The following is a 19272-nucleotide window of genomic DNA, read 5'->3' as shown; positions in this document are numbered from 1 at the left end:
CCTTCTTGTGAAAATTAAATTTGTGTATGTCTGTCACTGAAAAAAAATAATTATATTTACCCCCCCCCAGATATATATATTAATATATTTTTACCTCACATCAGTTTTTGAAAAGATAGTATTCTTGGGTTCTGGCCTGCTATTAATAGCAAACATGGACCAAAAATCTGTAAAAGGGAAACAAATTTCTGAGGAAAACTTTTTTCATTTTTGACAGCAATTTTTAATTACATACATTTATTTAAAAATGAACAAACAAACAAACACACTCTAGACCAGCTTTAGGTTGAAGTAGAACTGTTGCCCCCCCCCTTCCTCCCTACCCCCATTCCTCCTCATATCCCTCCTTAGAGCTAGGAAGGGAGGGTTGAAGTGACATGTGGGTTTGTTCTTACCCAACAGCCTCATGTGTCCCTGCTCCTATGAACCTTTCTGCTTTGCTGAATCTGGGCCATGGATTCACAGCAGAGCCTGGGGCTAGTTTGGCTGCTGCTCTCTGAGCTGAGACTGCAGCAACCTAGATTGTTTGAGCAGCTGTGAAACACGGGAAACTTATAGGAGAGACAGAAGAGCAGGCAAGACCGAAGGAAGCTGTTCCATAGCCACGAAGAGAATACTGAACGGGCTAACTAAAAGACAAATGGGTTTTGTGTTTCAGGTTTCCCCATGTGAGAAATGTCGCTGTGAAGCCAATGGTGAAGTGTTGTGCACAGTGTCTGCCTGCCCTCAGACTGAATGTGTGGACCCAGTCTATGAACCAGATCAATGCTGTCCCATTTGCAAAAATGGTAGGTAACCAATGCACAATTGGAGGGTGGGGTTTTCTTTTCTTTTTCTTTCTTCCCCTCCCCCAACCCCTCTTTTTTCTTTGAGTGAAATTTAATTTTCTAGTCGAGATGCAGAATTATAAAAGAGCTCTGCTATGTTTGATGTAATAACTCTTTCCTTGACTGGGAATGACTGATAGTGATCCACAAACATCCTATTAATCTAAATTCTGTAGTATCCACACCAGCTACCATACAGCTTCTTCTCTGCATATGCTTATTGTGGGCATAATTTATATGCCTGCGTTAAGGAGAATCTAGGCACTGACTGACTCAGCTCACCTTTTCAGCACTTTTGTTCTACTTTGAGTTTATTATTTTATCAGAGGCAAATCAAATGTACCTTATTGAGCTAATTTCATTTTCATAACTAAATGAATTAAATTCCCAATTTTAACTGAATAATTTTCATAGCTAAACTAGACAGAAAGTCTCTTTCCTCCCAGCAAGTGCTTGTCTTAGGTTAAAGTCTTGGTCTATTTAGAAGAAAAAAAGTACATAACATTTTAGCTCATTTTTTTAAAAAAAAAAAATTAAAAGTTCTTAATAGAAATAAAAGCTGCAAAATCTCAAATTAAAAAATGATTACATTTAAAAACATTTAAAATTATTCAGATAATTTGCAGCCATAATGTTGTTTTGGTAGATTATGGAGCTCTGCTGCACATGGACTGAAACTGAGCAAAAGCTGAAGGAAGAGCCTATGTGCAGAAAATACATTCCACAAATTTACCAGTAGGTAAAAAATTTAGTTAACTACACTAGAGAATGCTTTCATTTATATGAAGGTAATTGCATTGCATCTCTCAACCAGCTGCAATAAAACCTGAGGATAGTTTCTTGTAGTTATATTGCTAAGGAGCATATGGTTTTGGAGCCCAGCAATGAGGCCTGATCAGAGAATTAAACACCCTTCCACATCTGTGCTTACCAACCCTCCCTCCCCTCAGAGGTGGGGGCTTACCAAGGGTACACACTGAAATAGGCTGAGTTTTCCAAATGGATCATCCTCTTTTGTAGGCCTGGGTAATGGTGTCCTATGGTTCCAAATATGCAACTCTCTCTGTACGTGACCTGCAAATTCTTGTATATAGAACAGCATTGCTGACACAATTTTAGACTGCAGTGACCAGAGCTGCTGGTTTCCGGTGACCTTTTTCAGCTACTTCTGTGAATGTCAGAGAATGGACAGTATTTTTCCTTGTTAGCTTTTTCTCCCTATCTGGAAGCTATTATTTTAAACAACAAAAATCTCCAGGACAGATCAAAAGAGGTTCATTTTTTCTGGTTCAGTAGCTTTTAAATAATTGTAAAACAGTTCCTAAATAATTCTCTCCATGTGGAAATGAGATTTTTGAAAATATCAGGTTCCTTGCTTTTGAAGCAGAGATGCAGCTGCTTTAAAATGTACTGCACCCCTGCAATGTGAAATGGTTTACTTTTACAGAGAGAGAAAATCTCAGTGAGTTAGTGAATGTTTCTAATCAAGTCTGGGTAAACTAATCAGGTGGAAAAACCTACACTGCTTCATTAAGTTTGCTGAAACAAATGCATTGTAAATGTGAGTCAGTAGCCATAGTATCACAGTGTAGGCCTGAAAGACACCTTAGCAAAATGCTTAGCATGAGTAATGCCATTTTGTCTTGATACAACTAACTAAACACAACTAAAAGCAGAGCAAGTGGGCCACACTTTAAAGTGACCTCTGTATAACCCATGCTAGGAAAAAAGTTAAAAGAGGATGTTGTAGCAGTCCATGACAGCAGGATACAGCTAGCAGTCTAAATCTACCAGGAATAGCCATTATGAAAGCTGATTTGTAGATATTTATGACATATGGAACTTACAGAAGAGAACTACAAAAAAGTGTATGAAAACCTAAGGAAAAAAGACTTGGCAGGTGAGGGGGAGGAAATGGGACAGAGAACAACACTCAGGAAAGGAAGAAACAACACCTATCTGAACCCAGACACCTTGCCAGCTGAACACACTGTATCCATCATAAGGCTCACATAAAAATATCTATATGGACTGTTATTGGTATTGCTTATATGTTCAGTAAATTAGGATTTCAGACCAGAATAGTGTGACTGATCTTTTCATTTCCATTCGCTCACCCTTTAATTAAATTTAGTACAACAGTGTTCTCTTGCAATACTGCTTGCAGCACAAATAACATACCCAGGCTTTTGTGGGTCATTGGGGTGTAGTGCAAGGGAAGCCCAGTCATGACACCTGGGCAGTAGGAGAAGTCCAGTAACACATAGAAGCAATTATGGTGAAGCACCCCACAGCACAGAAAAAGGTGAACTGACTACTGCCACGTGGTGCACTCCACTATTTGCACTCTTTTTCTCCTTGAAATGAGAAAAGGCAGAGGAAATTAGTTTTGGAATCTGTGTATTTGCTGAATGTTGTGGCAAACAGCATAATCCAGACCTCTCTTTTTTTTACTCTTACTTTGTACAGAAGCTTTCCAGACTCTCCTGACCAGTTAGCTCACAGACAGTGAATGGGGAGAGAGGGAAAGAGAGATGACCACACTTTTCACAAATGAGATCTTGGACAGATGCCAGCCAAATGATTGTGGAGAACACTTAGGACCCTGCCACACATTACACTTAAGATATGATTAACCATTTAATTACGTCTTAAATTGTAACCCAGCCACACATTAAAGCAATGAATGGCATCATAAAATAAGTAATAAGCCACACAGTCATTCCACAAAAATATAACTTTGTGGTTCCTATTACACCATTAATTAAACAATTGGCCAGATGCACCTCTGTGGCTGGGAGCCCCAGTAGCTGATCCAGGCTTCCAGCCACAGGGTTACACCATGCTGGGGTTTCTAGCTATTGAAGCTTGTTACTTGCTGGTGGGGGATGGAGGGGACAGGATCATGATCCCAGGCTCCCCGTGCACCAACAGCAAGGTATGATGCAATATAATGGTTGATCCCACAATCATACCTCCTGCCATACATGTGAGGCATGGTAGGAAGTGTAATTGTGTGGTTTGTTTATCAGATCCGGTTGCACCTTTGCCTGCACCTCTGGCAGGGGTCCTAGTAAAAGCATGATGGAACTGGAGATGAGTGATTCAGTTACTTCTCTGTCAAAAATATCAGACATTGTAATCCACAAGGTGAGGAGCATGTGTCTGTCCTCCAGCCATTTTCCCCTTAATAGTTGGTATTCAATTAAATGAGAGCAGGTAAGGAGCTGTGCATGGGGCAAATGTAACTGTGCACAGGCACTCAGATCTAGTGGCTATACTGAACACAGTAAGAGACAAGTGAATGAAAAAGTGGTTAGCTAGTAAAAAAGAAACAACTTTACACGAGATGCTAACTGCACAGTAGCTACACAGTAGTATGCCAGTGCTAATACACTAGGTACTATTAGGCTACTGCACAGTTAGCTTCAGTAAAAAGATGTGCACTGGCGCTATTGCACAGTAGCACCAGTGCAGCTCATTGATTTAGTACTGGGTTATGCAAGTACTAAACTTAATGCACCTTAACTATGGCGCATTAATGAACATGTAGATGCACCCACTGAGAGATTTATTGCTCTCTGTCTGCACTAAAAGTATAGGCTTGCATTGGAGACAAAAATGCAGGTTTCCAATAGGCTTCCAAGAGAGGTGGTGCTCTCCCCTATCCTGGTGGTCTTCAAGAGGAGACTGGACAAGCACCTAGCTGAGGTCGTCTGACCCCAGTGCTCTTTCCTGCCCAGGGCAGGGGGTCGAACTCCATGACCTACTAAGGTCCCTTCCAACCCTAACATCTATGAATACCAGTTAAGCTTGTGGAACCATCACGGCTAAGGCACAGTGAGCTGTATTCTGTTTGTCCTTGTGCATGGTAGGGAGGGGAGGAAGTAATGTAGAATGATAAGTTTCTATTACAGAGCAGCTTAGCTGCTGAGGGCATAATTTAGTCTTCTGAGCTTTCAATAAAGGTGTGATTGCACACAAAAGGAAGGCTCCAGCTGGTCAGCTGGGACTAGATTGACAGTGTGACAGTTTAGGGAATGCTTTGGTAAAGTCAGTTTTTAGATAACTTGCAAGCAGAAAACAAAGGCTTATAATTTTGAACAGTTCAACCAGCTGTAGCTGACATTAATGTGGAAAAAATAATATATGGGGAAGCTCTGTGAAAATCCCCTGCAGATTTTTGCCCAAGACATTGGATCATTCACACTGAATCAATGCCTGGTATTCTACAGGACCCAGTGTGAGCTAAGCCTGGCCTTTTGATGGTACAGCATGCAGTGTGAGCCAGTTTAAGAAATACAGAGTTACTAAAATGTATCAAAGTCATGACTATTAACTGAAAGCTCACAGAAACTTGGGACTTTATGGGCAGCTACTAAGTGAGTTTGTCAATACAAAATTAGAAAAGACTTGATTCTAATCCACTTCTATGTTTATGCTAGCATGATTACATGGACTTTGGCAGAGTTAAATCTGTTTTACAAGCAGTATCACTGAACTCAGAATTGGCTACAAACATTTCTGAAGTGCAACTCAGCTATTTAAAGACCAGGATAACAAGCATGAGATTCCCTTTCTCACTAATAAAAGGCCAGGCATTTGATAGTACTCATTGATTATGGTTGTTTGTTTGGTTTTTTTTTCTTTAATGTTGAAAGTGAATTATCTTTGGAAATTGAATTACCATGGTTGTCTGTTCCACTTGTGGTTTTAGTGTGAGAACTGTAATGGGCATGCACAGTTGAATGTTGCTCTGCCTCCATGCCTGCAGCCTCCATGAAGGCCCGAGTTGTGATGAGTCCTGCTCTCATGTATATGTTTCAGTAGGATTTAGTTAAGCCAGTAACCCCAAAATGGGACAGGAGATGGGGGAGATTTTATAGCCAAAGCAAAACAAAGTCTGGGTGATAATAAGGTTTCCCTCATGCATGTGTTCAGAATTGCTTGATTGCACTCACCCTCTTAGTTTGGGATCCAGCAGGTGTTTTAGCTGAAGTAAAACTACACATGGAACTCCAACCTCTTCTCTGTTAAGGCCCCAGTAGTTCCCATATAGTTAAGCAAGCTGTTGATAATGACTAGGCCTTATAAATTCCATTTTATTTTTGGCAATGGAGTTTTGAAGCATAAACTATTTGTATCACTGTAGTTGAAAAGGTGTTTTTTAATTAGTTGGGGGTCTAGTGTGATTTTTCCTGACTGCTGTAAGTATAGACTTGTTACTGACTGAAGCATACTTCTGTGCATAGGGCTGGATTCTCCTGTTTGCTTGGACCGCAGGTGCAATATGTGAACTTAATGTGATGACAACGGGGAATTTAATCTAGGTAAGGGAACTTTTAGCTAGGCAACGATCTTGGGCATTTTTACATGTACCCAGGAGATGGGAGGGGTCCTTTAATTAAAGCAACTCTGAGAGCCACTCTAATTAAAGTGCCATAGTGTCTCATGTATCAGTATCCCCATGCTTCAAAATGGTGGCAGGGGCACTTGAACTAAAGCTTATTTGAAGAGCTTTAGTTCAAGCACCCCCACCACCATTTTGAAGTGCGGGGATGCTGATGTGAGGCATGGAGGCTGGTTGGAGCTCAGTAATTACCATAGTCCAGCAGACATGATTTATTGAGTAATTATAGTGCATCAAAGCAGCTTCTGCATTCATGTATAGGCACCCACCCCCTTACTCTTGTGTCAGCTATCCTTGCTTTAACATAAAGGTGGAGGGAGGACATGGCATAGCACAGAGCACTTCTGGTTAGTCTTGTCTCCCATAAAGTCTTCTGAGGAGACTTGTGTCAGCAGTGTATATGTTTCAACTGTTGCTGTGCATCTCACTTCAGCAAGGGCTGGACAGCTGAGCATTGGAGGGCTGCAGATTGCTCCTTGCAGCCCCCACTAGTCTTCAGTGTCTGAGTAGGAGTGGGACAGGGTAGAGATCATCCCCAGAACATATAGTGTCCCTTAGCAGTGTGTTAAAATATAATAGGCTTCCTCAGTTACTTACAGCATATGAATTGGTATGGCCAGTGGGTTCCAACCTAGTATAAGAATGGTTATATAGTCCTGGTGAAAGTTAAGGCGAACCATTGTAAATGTCGGGAATTAAGATGCTCTGAGTTCATTTTTGTTTTTGCTTTCTTTCGTAGATCATCTCCTTTTAAAATGAAATGAAATAAAATAAAATATGCCTGAATTTTAAGTTTGAGGAAGGTCTTCATTATGCAAGAAGGCAGGCCAGATAACTGTATCCGTTAACAATAGCCTATATAATTTGGGGAAAGGTGTAGCCTCTATATTAAGCTTATTTTTAGAAAAAAATCCCCTGCCAATAACTTATAGCAGACAGGTGTAACTTGAGCCCCAGTTCCATCTCTTCAGAGTGTGCCAACATCAATAGTTTCATTGTTCTTAGTTTAACTGGTAGCATGCATTTTAAGTATAAATGCAGGGGTTTATTTGGGGTTCTTTGTATGCAAGAGTTAGTTGGCAAAAAATTTTCAGCTTACATTTTCTTTTTTAATTGGCTATTCTTCATAAAATAATTTATAACAGGGAACTGTTAACTATGAAGTATCAATGTTTCAGTAGGAAAAACTCCATTAAAGTTGCATAAACAGTAGTATGAAAATAAAATAACCATGCAAATATACAGCTGGTTGAGAAAACGTAATGATATACTGGAAAAATGTCATCTTTCACTGGAAACGAACAGCATCAGATTTACTTCTCTTTGCTTTGGGGCTTGAACCCTCTGGGTATCCTTCATCTATAGATGGTTATAAATCCAAAGGGTAAAGTTGGTCAGATAGTAGGCTGAGTTTCATAGTTTCTAGGGTCGGAAGGGACCTGAGCAGATCATCTAGTCCGACCCCCTGCCATGGCAGGAAAGAGTACCGGGGTCAAGTGACCCCAGCAAGATGTCCATCTAACCTCCTCTTAAACACCCCCAGGGTAGAAGCCTGCACCACTTCTCTTGGAAGCTGGTTCCAGACCCTAGCCGCCCTGACAGTGAAGTAGCGCCTCCTGATATCTAACCTAAACCTACTCTCTGCCAGCTTGTGACTGTTATTCCTGGTCACTCCTGGCAGTGCTCGGGGGAACAGTGACTCCCCCAATGCCTGCTGATTCCCCCCTGACTAGTTTATAACAGGCCACAAGATCCCCCCTCAGCCTTCTCTTTTGGAGGCTGAACAGGTTCAGGTCCCGTAGCCTGTCCTCGTAGGGCCTGCCCTGTTGTCCCCTGATCATACGAGTGGCCCTCCTCTGGACCCTTTCCATGCTGTCGACAGCCCTCTTGAAGTGTGGTGCCCAGAACTGGACGCAGTACTCCAGCTGCGGCCTGACCAGTGCCGCATAGAGGGGGAGGATCACCTCTTTGGACCTGCTCGAGATGCATCTGTGGATGCATGCCAAGGTGCGGTTGGCCTTCCTTACTGCCTCTCCACACTGCCGGCCCATGTTCATCTTGGAGTCAATGATGACCCCCAGATGCCTTTCCACCTCCGTGCTGACAAGAGGGGAGTTCCCCAACCTGTAGGTGTGGTGCCGGTTGTTCCTCCCGATGTGCATCACCTTGCACTTGTCTGTGTTGAAACCCATCCTATTCTCGTCCGCCCACCCTTGTAACCTGTCTAGGTCTGATTGTAGCCTGTTGCATCCTTCCAATGTGCCCACATCCCCCCACAGGAGTTTTCCCTCTGGTTAAATAAGTACAGGAATAAAAGCTGAAAAGGACTAGGTTTAGGCCTTGTCACTCAGGCCTGAACCTACAACATGTTTACAGTGTGTTTTACATTCAACAGTCATCACATGACAAGGAACCATAGCTCCCTTCCTGTTTGTCTTAACACTTGTGTTGCAGAAAGATGTTCTGCTTAATTTTTAGGACTAGGAGACCAGAATGTCTAATTACACTTGGTAGCCTTAGTGGTTACAGGTTTGTGACTGCATTAATGATGAAACAAATGTTTTTATACATGGATATAAATTACACTGGGATCCCTAGTGGACAGCTAACTGGGAATACTGCTTGCAATAGGTATTGTTTCAGCACCTCACCACTGGATAACAGGGGACCATACGGTAGCCTATTTGCTAGGGGTTTGTGAAGTGGACTGTATTCAGTTTGGATTTGGATATGGCCCCTGCTACCTAGAGGTATGTAGAAAAAACATTTAAAGCTGTATCTATGTCCAAATTGCCGAATCTCTTTGAATCGATTCGGAGGGTTCTGATTCGATTCGGACAGATTAAAGTGTCTTTTGATTCGATTAAATTTCAAAGATTTGGACACTGAATTGGGCTGAATCTCCACTGAAATCAAATCAGGGACTGAAGCTTCTCACAGCCCTGCGATTTGCCTGTAGCAAATAGCTACCTTAGAAGGAAAATAATACATCATCCCAATATCCGTGTATTTTGCTACCCATTGTTCCTAGTGTAACTTGCTCAGATTTGAGGCACTTTTACTAATATAAGGTTTTGCATTGTATGTTGACTCTCTTTAGCCAGATACCTGGGATAATTGTACAAGCTCAAGCTTCTTGTTGTATTTTACCAGACCCTATTTGCTTTTTCTTTTAGCAGAGAACAAAAGTCCTCCTTCCATATGAATGGTTTGCCACACATCAATAAATGGACCACCTGAGATTCTGCTCAGGAACACACAAACAGATACCCCATTGACTTCTGCAGCCTCCCCATACAGGTGTATTTAAGACCAGACGCCTGTTGTTTTTAGGCTTACTTGCATGGATAGCTGTAGCTAGATTGATTCTCTCAAAGGATATTTATCTATTTTTTTCACCATGTATATTATGTTGATTTACAGGGGATTGGATTCATTTGCTGACAGGAGGACATTAAAAGATGTGAAGGATTAGTTGGGAAGCTTATCTAAAACCTGTTCAAATTATCCAGCCACCTTAGGCTTAAATATGTTACTTGGAGAACGTTTCTAAATTTTTGACACTAGGAAACTAAATTGGTTTCAGTAGGGGTTCTGCTGTTGACAGACAGCAGTATGTGTCCCTAAGGATAAAACACCTTGTCTCTCTGCTTGGTCACATAGGGACAACCCAAGCAGCCTTAACAGAGTCTAATGTTTGAAACTAATACTTGGGTGAGAACAGGAGAGTACACAGTATTCTCTTAAAATGCAGAAGGAGTTTAATCTCAAGACTGTCTACCATTGGCCTTGCCATATTTTCTCATTTTTAGTTATTTCTGCAACCTGAATTCTTCACAAGACAGTCTATTTATTTCTCTTTCTCTGCTGCTGCAGATAAATCTAAGAGATTATTCTGAAGCACCCCTGGCAAATTCCTATGTCATGAACAGAACCTGAGAGATCACACTGAGGGCTTAGGCAAAAGTAGATAATACAGTGCAAGGGAGAAATCTGATTTGGACATAAGTCAATTAAATAGCAGCAAGAGGCACAGAGAATTAAGTAATGAACAGATTAGTGTATGTACAAACTAATATCATGCTGAATAGAATCAAATTTCCCTTCCTGTGCATCTTAACACCTGTGTTGAGGATAGATGTTCTGCTTAATCTTGAGGAGTAGAAGCCCAGAGCTTTCTCTGTTTTTGCTTTAAACTTTCAAATTACCATATCATTATAGCCTTGGTGGCTACAGTTTTGTGACACTATTAATGATGAAGTAAATGCTTGCTTTTACACATGCCTTCCAGAGCTGCCACCCACAGAGGCTGCCCCTGAATCAGACAAGGGAGTATACTCATATAACTTTGTAGTAACAGGTTGCTGTTCCTTACTTGTTTTCCAACAGGACAGAGAGGGTGGGGAGGGGAGGGAGCTGTCTTGTAATGACATAGGCAGCCCCTGCACTCCTGGATTTTTGCTCTCTAGACATTTGCTGTTGGATGTAGCTGTAGCAATTCTGTGTTCTTCAGGTTCTAGTGTAAAAAGACCTTGTTAATAGTAAAAAAAAAAAAACAAAAAAAACTCAAATGGTTTTTTTCTGGGGGGGTTTGGGTTTTTTTAAAATAAGATGACAGATGTGTTATAGTAGGGTCCAGTTGATGCCAAAGAAAACATTCTACTTGACTACTTAATAATTTAACCAGTTCTTTGCTGCCTGTCTTTCATGACAACACTTAATTTTAATACCTACCCAGTGTTATTTTTGTCTTTTTTTGCTTTGTTTTGTAGCAAAGAAATTTTTGTATGTAAGCTTTTATATATTGTTTGTTCAGTTGCAAACATTTAAAAAGGAATATAGTTTCAGACCATGCAGTGTCAGAGTTGCTTTAATGTTTTCTCATAGTGGGACATATTATAGCATATAACAAGATAGAACAGTAATAATTATTGTATTCTCTTATTCCATGTTTGTACAGTATATAAGACAGTGTGGCTCTAATCACAGCATGCCGGGGTCCTTTGTGCTAGCCTAACATAAATACCATTTTTATGGGATGGCTAATTATATGGATATGGAGACTTATACTTCATAAGTTTGCGTAGGATTTGCACGTTTGTATTGTTATCCAGATTTACTGTTTCTTGTTAAAAATTATGCACAGCTTTTTGTAGTGAAGAGTGCTGTAGTACATGTTAATGATACAGAATATTGGAAATGCACCCATTAATTAGAAATGGGATATTCCAATACACTCATGTTTTTGTATGTGTGTGTAACTTTATGTATCCATTCTTACAAATGTTGTTGAGAGGGTTAAAGTTAAGAGGCTATGAATTAGCTGAGAGGATTGAGATTCCTTGTAGTGCTGGGAGGATTCTGTGGCAAGGGATTCAGCCATATCCCCCTTAACTGAGAAGCCCTGTGTGTAATCTCTCAACAGTTCAGATTTTCTAATATTGGGGCTTTTCTTAAAGGTGAGACAGTTTCATCAAGCACCGTATTGTTAACTTAGGTTAGCTGCACTATGCTGGGAAATGCTTTCAACAATGTCCTACATCCATCCCTCTTACTTGAGGAATTCCTAGGTCTTTGAATATACACTGAGTCGTGGCGTGGACTAGGGATTGACCTTGATGACTCAGGCGGTCTCTTCTAGCCCTATGTCTTAGTTTAAAAATCTGTTTGGTGAAGAAAGTACAGTATTTTTATTGGTGTTTATAGAATCTGTGTTTTGTTAATATATGTTTAAACTATATTAATGAATCTAATTTATCCAATAACAATTTTTAACATTTAAAGATAGTGTTTTGCCAAGATCTTTCTTGTCATTTCCCAGCAAATATGCATACTGCCATTTCTTACCCACTTACTGAAGTAACACAAGATTTTTTTTCAGTCTTTCTTACTTACGACTCCTGAAATAGATCATAAATGATATTTTTGCTTAGTATAGTCATGACTAACTGAAATGCTTTTTAAAATCAAAAACCTTGATTTCAAATGAAATCTACTCCTCATTCTTAGCTGGAAGCACCCTTCACTTTATGAACTCCTAGATTGCTTCCCTGAGCATATCAGCTGTGCAGCTGTGATTTTTTTTTTTCTTTAATTTTTGTTTAAAGTTATTTCTGAGCTTCACCAACATACTTATCAAAATGAAAAACTTCCTGGGCACAAAGCCCTTGATTAGTTTTCAAAAGATTTGAAAGAAGAAAAAAGAATCAAATATTTTAGAATATTATGGCTCCCTCCAGGAGAACATAGTACTTTGTTTCTATCCAATCTAGTTATTTTAAACCTTCCTTTTGGTCATGTGTTTCTGCCAGAAAACATCACTTTATTTCAGACATTCCATGTTTACAGCTGATTCTTCATCTTGCTTTTGTCTGCTTTCTGCCAGTGGCCCTGGGGGCTGGGGGTCATTGGTTCTAGAGGGTTAGAAAAAAGACACAAATCTGATTGACCTTGAAAGTTGCAGTACGGTAGCATTGTGCTGTTCTAGCTCTTCTTCTAAACCCTTCTTCCCGCTGCCAGGGTAACATTTGTCCATGCACACTGATTAGTGGCCAACTTTCTTTGAAATGCTTGAAACTGAGTGCTTCCCAGCATGTGCTGTTTGTCCAAAGAACAGATACAGTTCATGTGCATCCTGCCTCAAAAGTAATTTCTCACAAGATGGAAGCTTCCTCTCCAATGGAGTTGATCAATGAAGGCTGCAACCAAAAGGTGGTATAAATCCAATTGTCTGCCACAGTGATTATAAATATTGGGTGAAAGACTTCTAAACCAAAACACAAACCCCTCCAGTGCCAGGGGTTAGTCAGAATTCCAGATTGACTTATTTCTTGACCTAATTAAAATATGCTTATTCATGATGCATTGTTCTCCGAATGATCTCTGTCTCTTCTAGATACTGGGTTTTTTATTACACTGTCAAAACCAGATTGGTGGTTTGAGTATTCAAAATGGAAATTGCCTTTGGAAGATTAATTTGGGTCTACATAAATGTATAGGCTAGGGACGGAAGTTTACACATAAGCCTGTTTAAGTAATGATCAGAAACTGGTTTAAATCTGTAACAGAGCAGAAATTCAGTGCACATAAACTGGTTTCAAAATGGCCAAAACTGGTTTAAGATGAACCTGGTTGAATCAGACATAACTGACTGAGGTCAAACCGGTTTTTTGAACTTCTGTCCCAGACCCCTTCCTGGTTTAAGTTAAATCAGAGTCCCCCAGCATCCTTTGCAGCCCTGTGCTGGGCTGTGCTGTCTGCTCCAGAGAGCAGGGCTGGCCAACAAGAGGGTAGGAGTGGGAAAACTACCTGGGGACACACAGCCAGGTCTCCCAGGGGAAGGGGGGCAGCCCCTGCTAGACCTTTTACCCTCTGGAGTGGAGTGGGTAGAGGTGTAGGGCGGGAGAGGGCAACAACCTGAGGGACTGACCCCCGCCCCCGGCAAACCCCGGCTGGCATCTTGAAGTGTCTTTATTCCCCGCTTCTCCTGCTCAATGCGTTGCCCATGTCCCCTGCTCTCTGCTGGAGCAGGGTGCACGTCTCAGGCGGGCAACGACCTTAGCGAGACTGCCTTCTCAGGCAAACCCCAGCTGGGGGTATGGCATCTGGGAGGGGCTTTAATTTCCCTTTCCCCAGCTGAGTGTGTTGGTGCCAACCTCTATAGGACCAGACTGAGAGATGGAAGGTATTGGCAAAGACCTGACACAGTCATCACAGATGTGCTGGAGATGTAGCTAAGGGAACAAAAGAGGGACTGCTTGGGCTGGTGTAACCAAAGAAAAAGAGCTACAAGCAGTTGATAAGGGGAACGGGAGGGGACATTATTCCCTTCAGCTCCCCCAGGTCATGGGGGAGAGGCAAGAGGCTGGGGAATCGTGCTGGTCCCCTGCCACCTGTGAGTACAGAGCCAAGTCCTGCAGGACCAGACTGAGAGGTGGGACATGTTGGCAAAGACCTGGCACAGTCATCACATGTATATGCTGGAGACGGAGGAACAGGAGATGGTCACAGACAGCTTGAGCTAGTATGACCAGAGAAAGTGGAGAACTACATTTACATTATAAATCAGAACATGTAAAAGTGGGAGACTAGAATACATACACAAGGACTTCCTGAATAACTGACTGGAAGGAGACACGCTGCCCTTGTGGTTAGTTAAGGCTTACACAAGGCTTTCCTTTGTCTTTTTGGTTTATTACATTTCATTTTAAGGTAACTAAGCTGCATGTTCTTTCGCTAAGTTTTACTGGGCTGTGTCTTAGCTTAGGGAAAGGTTTTTGGTTGTTCTGTCATGTGCTTGAGGTTCTGTCGAAGTGCTCTGTTGAATACATGGTTGCTTCAGAGAGAGCACTGTCCTTGTTCAAGCTTTTATGAATTCAGTGCTACTACCTTCGCCTTCCTCCCACTCAGGCTGGCAATGACTGCCCCCCGCCCCTTGAGGGTTCCTCTCTTCTCTTCCCTTTGACAGTGGCTGGCAGGTATGCTATAGTGCCCCGCAGCTTCTGGCTTGAGCCACTGCAGGTATGTGGCTGCATTTCCTGAGTCAAAAGTGAATGTCTGTTCGCTTGCTAATCTGTTCAATCTGCGTATTTTAGACTAACCTGCAAAGACTGAATTGATTCAGCCCCTGGCTTTTTCATTGTCTGTACTTAGCCATAATGGAACAGGGAGTGAACTGCATTATCTGTAACATTTTTTAGGTTAGTGAAGTTGAGAGGACATAGAACTTCATGAAGCCACGTAGCGGGGCAACTCAATAGCTGATGAAACTGAAGGTACCCAAACATTTGACAATGTAAATTGCAAGGAATTTCTTGAATCTACTCATAATCTCTGATTTAACTATAACCACTTGATAAAAATACTTATTATTGAAGTATTTTTGTGAAGTTTTTAATGGAAACATCAGTTAGAATGCATGAAAAAAGGTTTGGATATACTAGCCTTTGTCTGTCAGGCACCTCCCTCATATTCAATATGGTGTTTAATGTTGGATGCCTTATCTTCACAATAGTATAGCATAAATTTGGAGTGTAGGGAAGCAATAACATGAATTTCCTGCAAGAAAGGAGAGAGGCCATGAATGAGGAAATCATGAGATAGAAATATTACATGCAAAATTATGAATGGTATGAACAGGATCAGTCAGAAACTTCCTGCTTCACATAATAGAAGATCAAGGAAGAATTCAGGGAGATCAAAAAGCAACATAGATGATATTGTTTATAATGCAGCATGTAATTGACCTCTGTAGCACCAATCTACACAGCTTAGATGATAAAGATCAGTTCTTTGTTAACAGTAATAAAATACCTATGGTTACTCTAAATTGGGTAGAAATGCCCCGGGGGACATTGCTTGGAATCTGAGAGAAAATGCTGTTGGGCTTGGAGTCTGAGAGAAAATTCCCCCTCTATGTTATTTTGTTACTGAATCAGTGTGTCTCACAGTAGTGCAAATGATCTTTCTTATCCCACCCCTGGCATCCTAAGTTTACATTTTCATGTTTTTAACATTGTAGGTGTTCCTTTTAACCTGCATTTCTAAGCCTCACAGAAACTTGGCCTGCCTCAACTCCAATCAACTAAATCTTGTGTGCGAATAAATGTAAATTTTGCCTTAAATATAGCAACACTTTATACCCCCACTACACCCCTCACAAACGCATGCATGCACACACTTATTGCATCATCATTCAGGTGTGTCACAGAAATTAAAGTACAGTCTAAAAGGGAGCTTTCAAGGTAGTACAAGCAAATGACAGAGGAAGTAGCCAATAAGGGTGCCTTTTGAAATGTTCTACTTTCAGCAGTACTGTTAAGGTTTATTGAAAAGACCTAAAGGCAGGTTACCAATAACTTGTATGATAGCTGCATGTACAGGCTAACATTGCTATTACTGAGAGCGTATGGTAGTGGTAGTGGGCAGGGAGTCTCTAAAGATATAGCACTTAAGTATTTAAAATAATCACCAGAGGGTTAACTAGCAGTGAGTCCTAGATACCAATTAATTATATATCATGTGAAGTTATTTGTTGCATCTGTGTGATATAGAGATTTACTATCTCAACATGGAAAATTATTTTTTTGCATGGCAGCTTGATGCCCTGATATATTCTTAATGAACTGAGGATCAGTGGTCTGGCAGCATTGCTAACATACATAAATGATTACTTTTATGACCAGTTCACAGTAATGCTTAGTTTTAAGCTAGACTCTGTTTATGACCTCAAGACCAGAGCTCATAGGCAATTTTCTGCTTAATACTTAGAATATAAATACAGTACACATTTCAAAGGAAATTTCTGTGCTCTGTTTCCAGGAGTCCTTGGTAACATTAAAATGATACTGTCAAGTCAAGGCTGGGAGCCCAAACATATCTGTAGGTTTTATTTTGATTTGTTGGGTCCCTCTGACTAGGTCACGCTCTCCCCGTGGTCTGGCTGTCTGTTTTGTTCTGATGTGAGCAGGCAGACTGATGAAATGCACAGACTCTGTCCTGCCAAGTGCTCCAAAAAAACAAGGTTTTTGTACACTTCAGCATCCTGCCTGCTCAGAGGCACAGAGTAGGACAATGTGACATGCATACATGGCAGATTATGAAAAAAACAGCCCGTTGGGTTTGTTGCTGGTAGATCAGCAACAGGGAAAGTGTCATATCAGTGTAGCATTTTGCATTCTGGGAAGGCCATATATTTGCCGAAATGGTCCGTTGGCCCAAGAGTATGTGATTGGATAATCAGGACTGTTATCTTAAACATATGTGCACATACTGTATAATTGGGGGCTGTCCCAGGGAAAGAAGTAACAAGGGATACTTACCAGCAGCAGGAGACGCGGCACAGCAGAGGCAGAAGGAAGAGCCTGCATGGCTTGTCAGCTGCCTCTTTATTCAATTAAGGCTGGCCGGTGACGTCAGCCTCAAACGCCGGCCGGCAGCAATAAAAACGGCGGCCAATGCCACGGAGAGGAGGGAGGAGAGCAGCAAGAGAGGGGAGCTGCAGCTGCCTCAGGGAGAGGAGAGGATCTCCCCCACAGAGCCCAACAAGCTGGGCAGACATCGGCAGTGCAGGGCAGAGTGCCCCATCAGGAGCATGCATGGGATGGCGAGGGAGCAACAGGCACTCCGGACCCAGAGACAGAGCCAGAGCTGCACCCAGAGCCTGAGCAGACCCCAGGTGGGAGTATCGGGATGACCGGGGCGAGGAGGAAGGCGTGCCAGAGGGAAAAGACTCCGGGAGAGCCCCAAAGGGGTTACAATCGCCACCAGTCCCAGCTGAGCCAACGGGAGAACGCAAGTGAATCCTGAAGGCGACTGGCAAGGAGGGAAGCATTCCCCAAGCTAGAGCAAGGGGAAGGATAGTAAGGGGACAGGGCATGGCCACGTCAGGAAGTGACTCATCATTTTATGTTTTATTAATGCGTTTTGTTTGGTTGCTCCTTGCGAAGGGGGAGAGTGGAAAGTGCAGGGTATCCCCGAAGAACGGGGCCGAGAAGGAGCCTCGGAAGGGTTTTTTGTGTTTCCCTGAAAGAAGGGGTGGAGGCAAAGAAGGCCGGGGGGGCAGGCCCACATGGGTGAACTTGGCCACTGCCAACAAGCATCCAGGTGTCAAGCTGTAAGGTGCGATCCCACTGGAGGGGACGTGACCAGCAGAGAGACAACTCACCTAAGCGGGCATGAGGCTGGGATGTACGGGTAGTGGAGCCCTGTGAATGACTGCCGGGTGATCCACGGGCCACCCGATGACCAATCCTGTCACTGAGGAACAAGTCGTGGCAGGTGAGAACGGGGGAGGCGACTCGAGGGGGAGATGCCTGCTCGGTCAACAACACGAGTCTGTAAGACACTTTACGATTACCACCAGAGCGAAGGTCACACGAGACCAACTATTCAAAGCTCGGCGGTCAGTGTCGTTTTCTTAAAACATATGTGTGTGCACCCACATGCATAAATGTGCACACACACACTCTGCCAAGTGGGTCACCAGTTTGTTCACAGGTGGTTTAATGGAAGAACTGCTGCAGTATACTTAAAGCAAAGGTTGTAAGTACTAAAGGTAAAAATACTAAAGAAAAATACAACCTTTATTTTTTCCATGAATTGTTCTTTAATGATATAGTGTTTAAAGATGGCCTTAAAGTCCCACATGTTGAAATGTTGGATTTGCTTTCTTTGATGGAGAACAAGGCTGAGTTCTATCAGGAATCTGAGGATCAGTGCCCCATGGGGTTCCATTCTGACCTGAAGCTTTAGCTACAGTGGAAGACGTGTTTAGAAATTTTTGCATAGCTATTTGCTACTTCTTTACCTCTACTCTCTACAGGTCTGTCAAAGACTTCCAGCAAAGGAAGGGGGGTTCTTTCTGAAGCAAAGAAAAAAAAAAAAAGATTTGGATGAAGAGTGTGTAGTCGTGTATCAGGTGTTACCAACAGCATTACTGAGTTAAGGTATTTCCGGGCACAAGACATCCCTGACATGGGGTAGGAATATAAGTTAATATTCTCACCTGGAGTGTCTCGTGGTTCCCTTTCCCTCCCAAAGAAACACAGATAGCAATCTGGGACTATCTTTCCCTATGCTCTTGCCCCAGTTCCTTGAGAGGATGAAACATCCTAAGTCTGACTTTTGGTACTTAGCCTGGCAATATGTGACACTTGCTTGTGTCTGTGAACTGCTGTGTTCTTCTTTTCTTGATGCTTTGTTACAATGGTGGTGGCACAGCCTCACCCCAGCCCCCCAGGGCCTCAAATTAAAATCCCTCAGGCATAAGACCATCAGTTTGATCTTTTTTAATCAGTTGTTTTATGCTGTCTTCAGACTGTGGATGCCGTCACTGCAACAAGTACACGTGGTCTATCGTGTCTTCACCATTCTAATGGTTGGAGATTTGCAGTCATAGGTTTTTTCTTTTTTTAAAGAAAAGAGAGGTTCTGTTTTAGTCATCTGATCCCAGTAGCTGGAAGTGTAGGCATAGGCATATCAATAAGTAATATACAGTTTGTTTGAAATTGATTTCTGATTGCATGCTCCTCAAAG

The 19272-nt window shown here is 42.0% G+C and overlaps 1 protein-coding gene across 2 annotated transcripts in view; it reads left to right on the top strand.

Moving 5' to 3' along the window:
- VWC2 (von Willebrand factor C domain containing 2) overlaps positions 1–19272 on the top strand; it is a 108497-nt gene that overhangs the window by 12205 nt on the left and 77020 nt on the right. For both annotated transcript variants that reach the window (XM_019541127.1, XM_019541134.1), the window contains exon 2: positions 659–788. In XM_019541127.1, the coding sequence (XP_019396672.1) occupies positions 659–788 (130 nt within the window). The remainder of the gene's footprint in view (positions 1–658; positions 789–19272) is intronic.

The sequence above is a fragment of the Crocodylus porosus genome, unplaced genomic scaffold, assembly GCF_001723895.1.
Source record: "Crocodylus porosus isolate Cpor-Errol unplaced genomic scaffold, CroPor_comp1, whole genome shotgun sequence".
Lineage (NCBI taxonomy): Eukaryota > Metazoa > Chordata > Crocodylia > Crocodylidae > Crocodylus > Crocodylus porosus.
The sequence above is the reverse complement of the archived record's forward strand: the minus strand, read 5'-3'. Positions and strand labels throughout refer to the sequence as shown.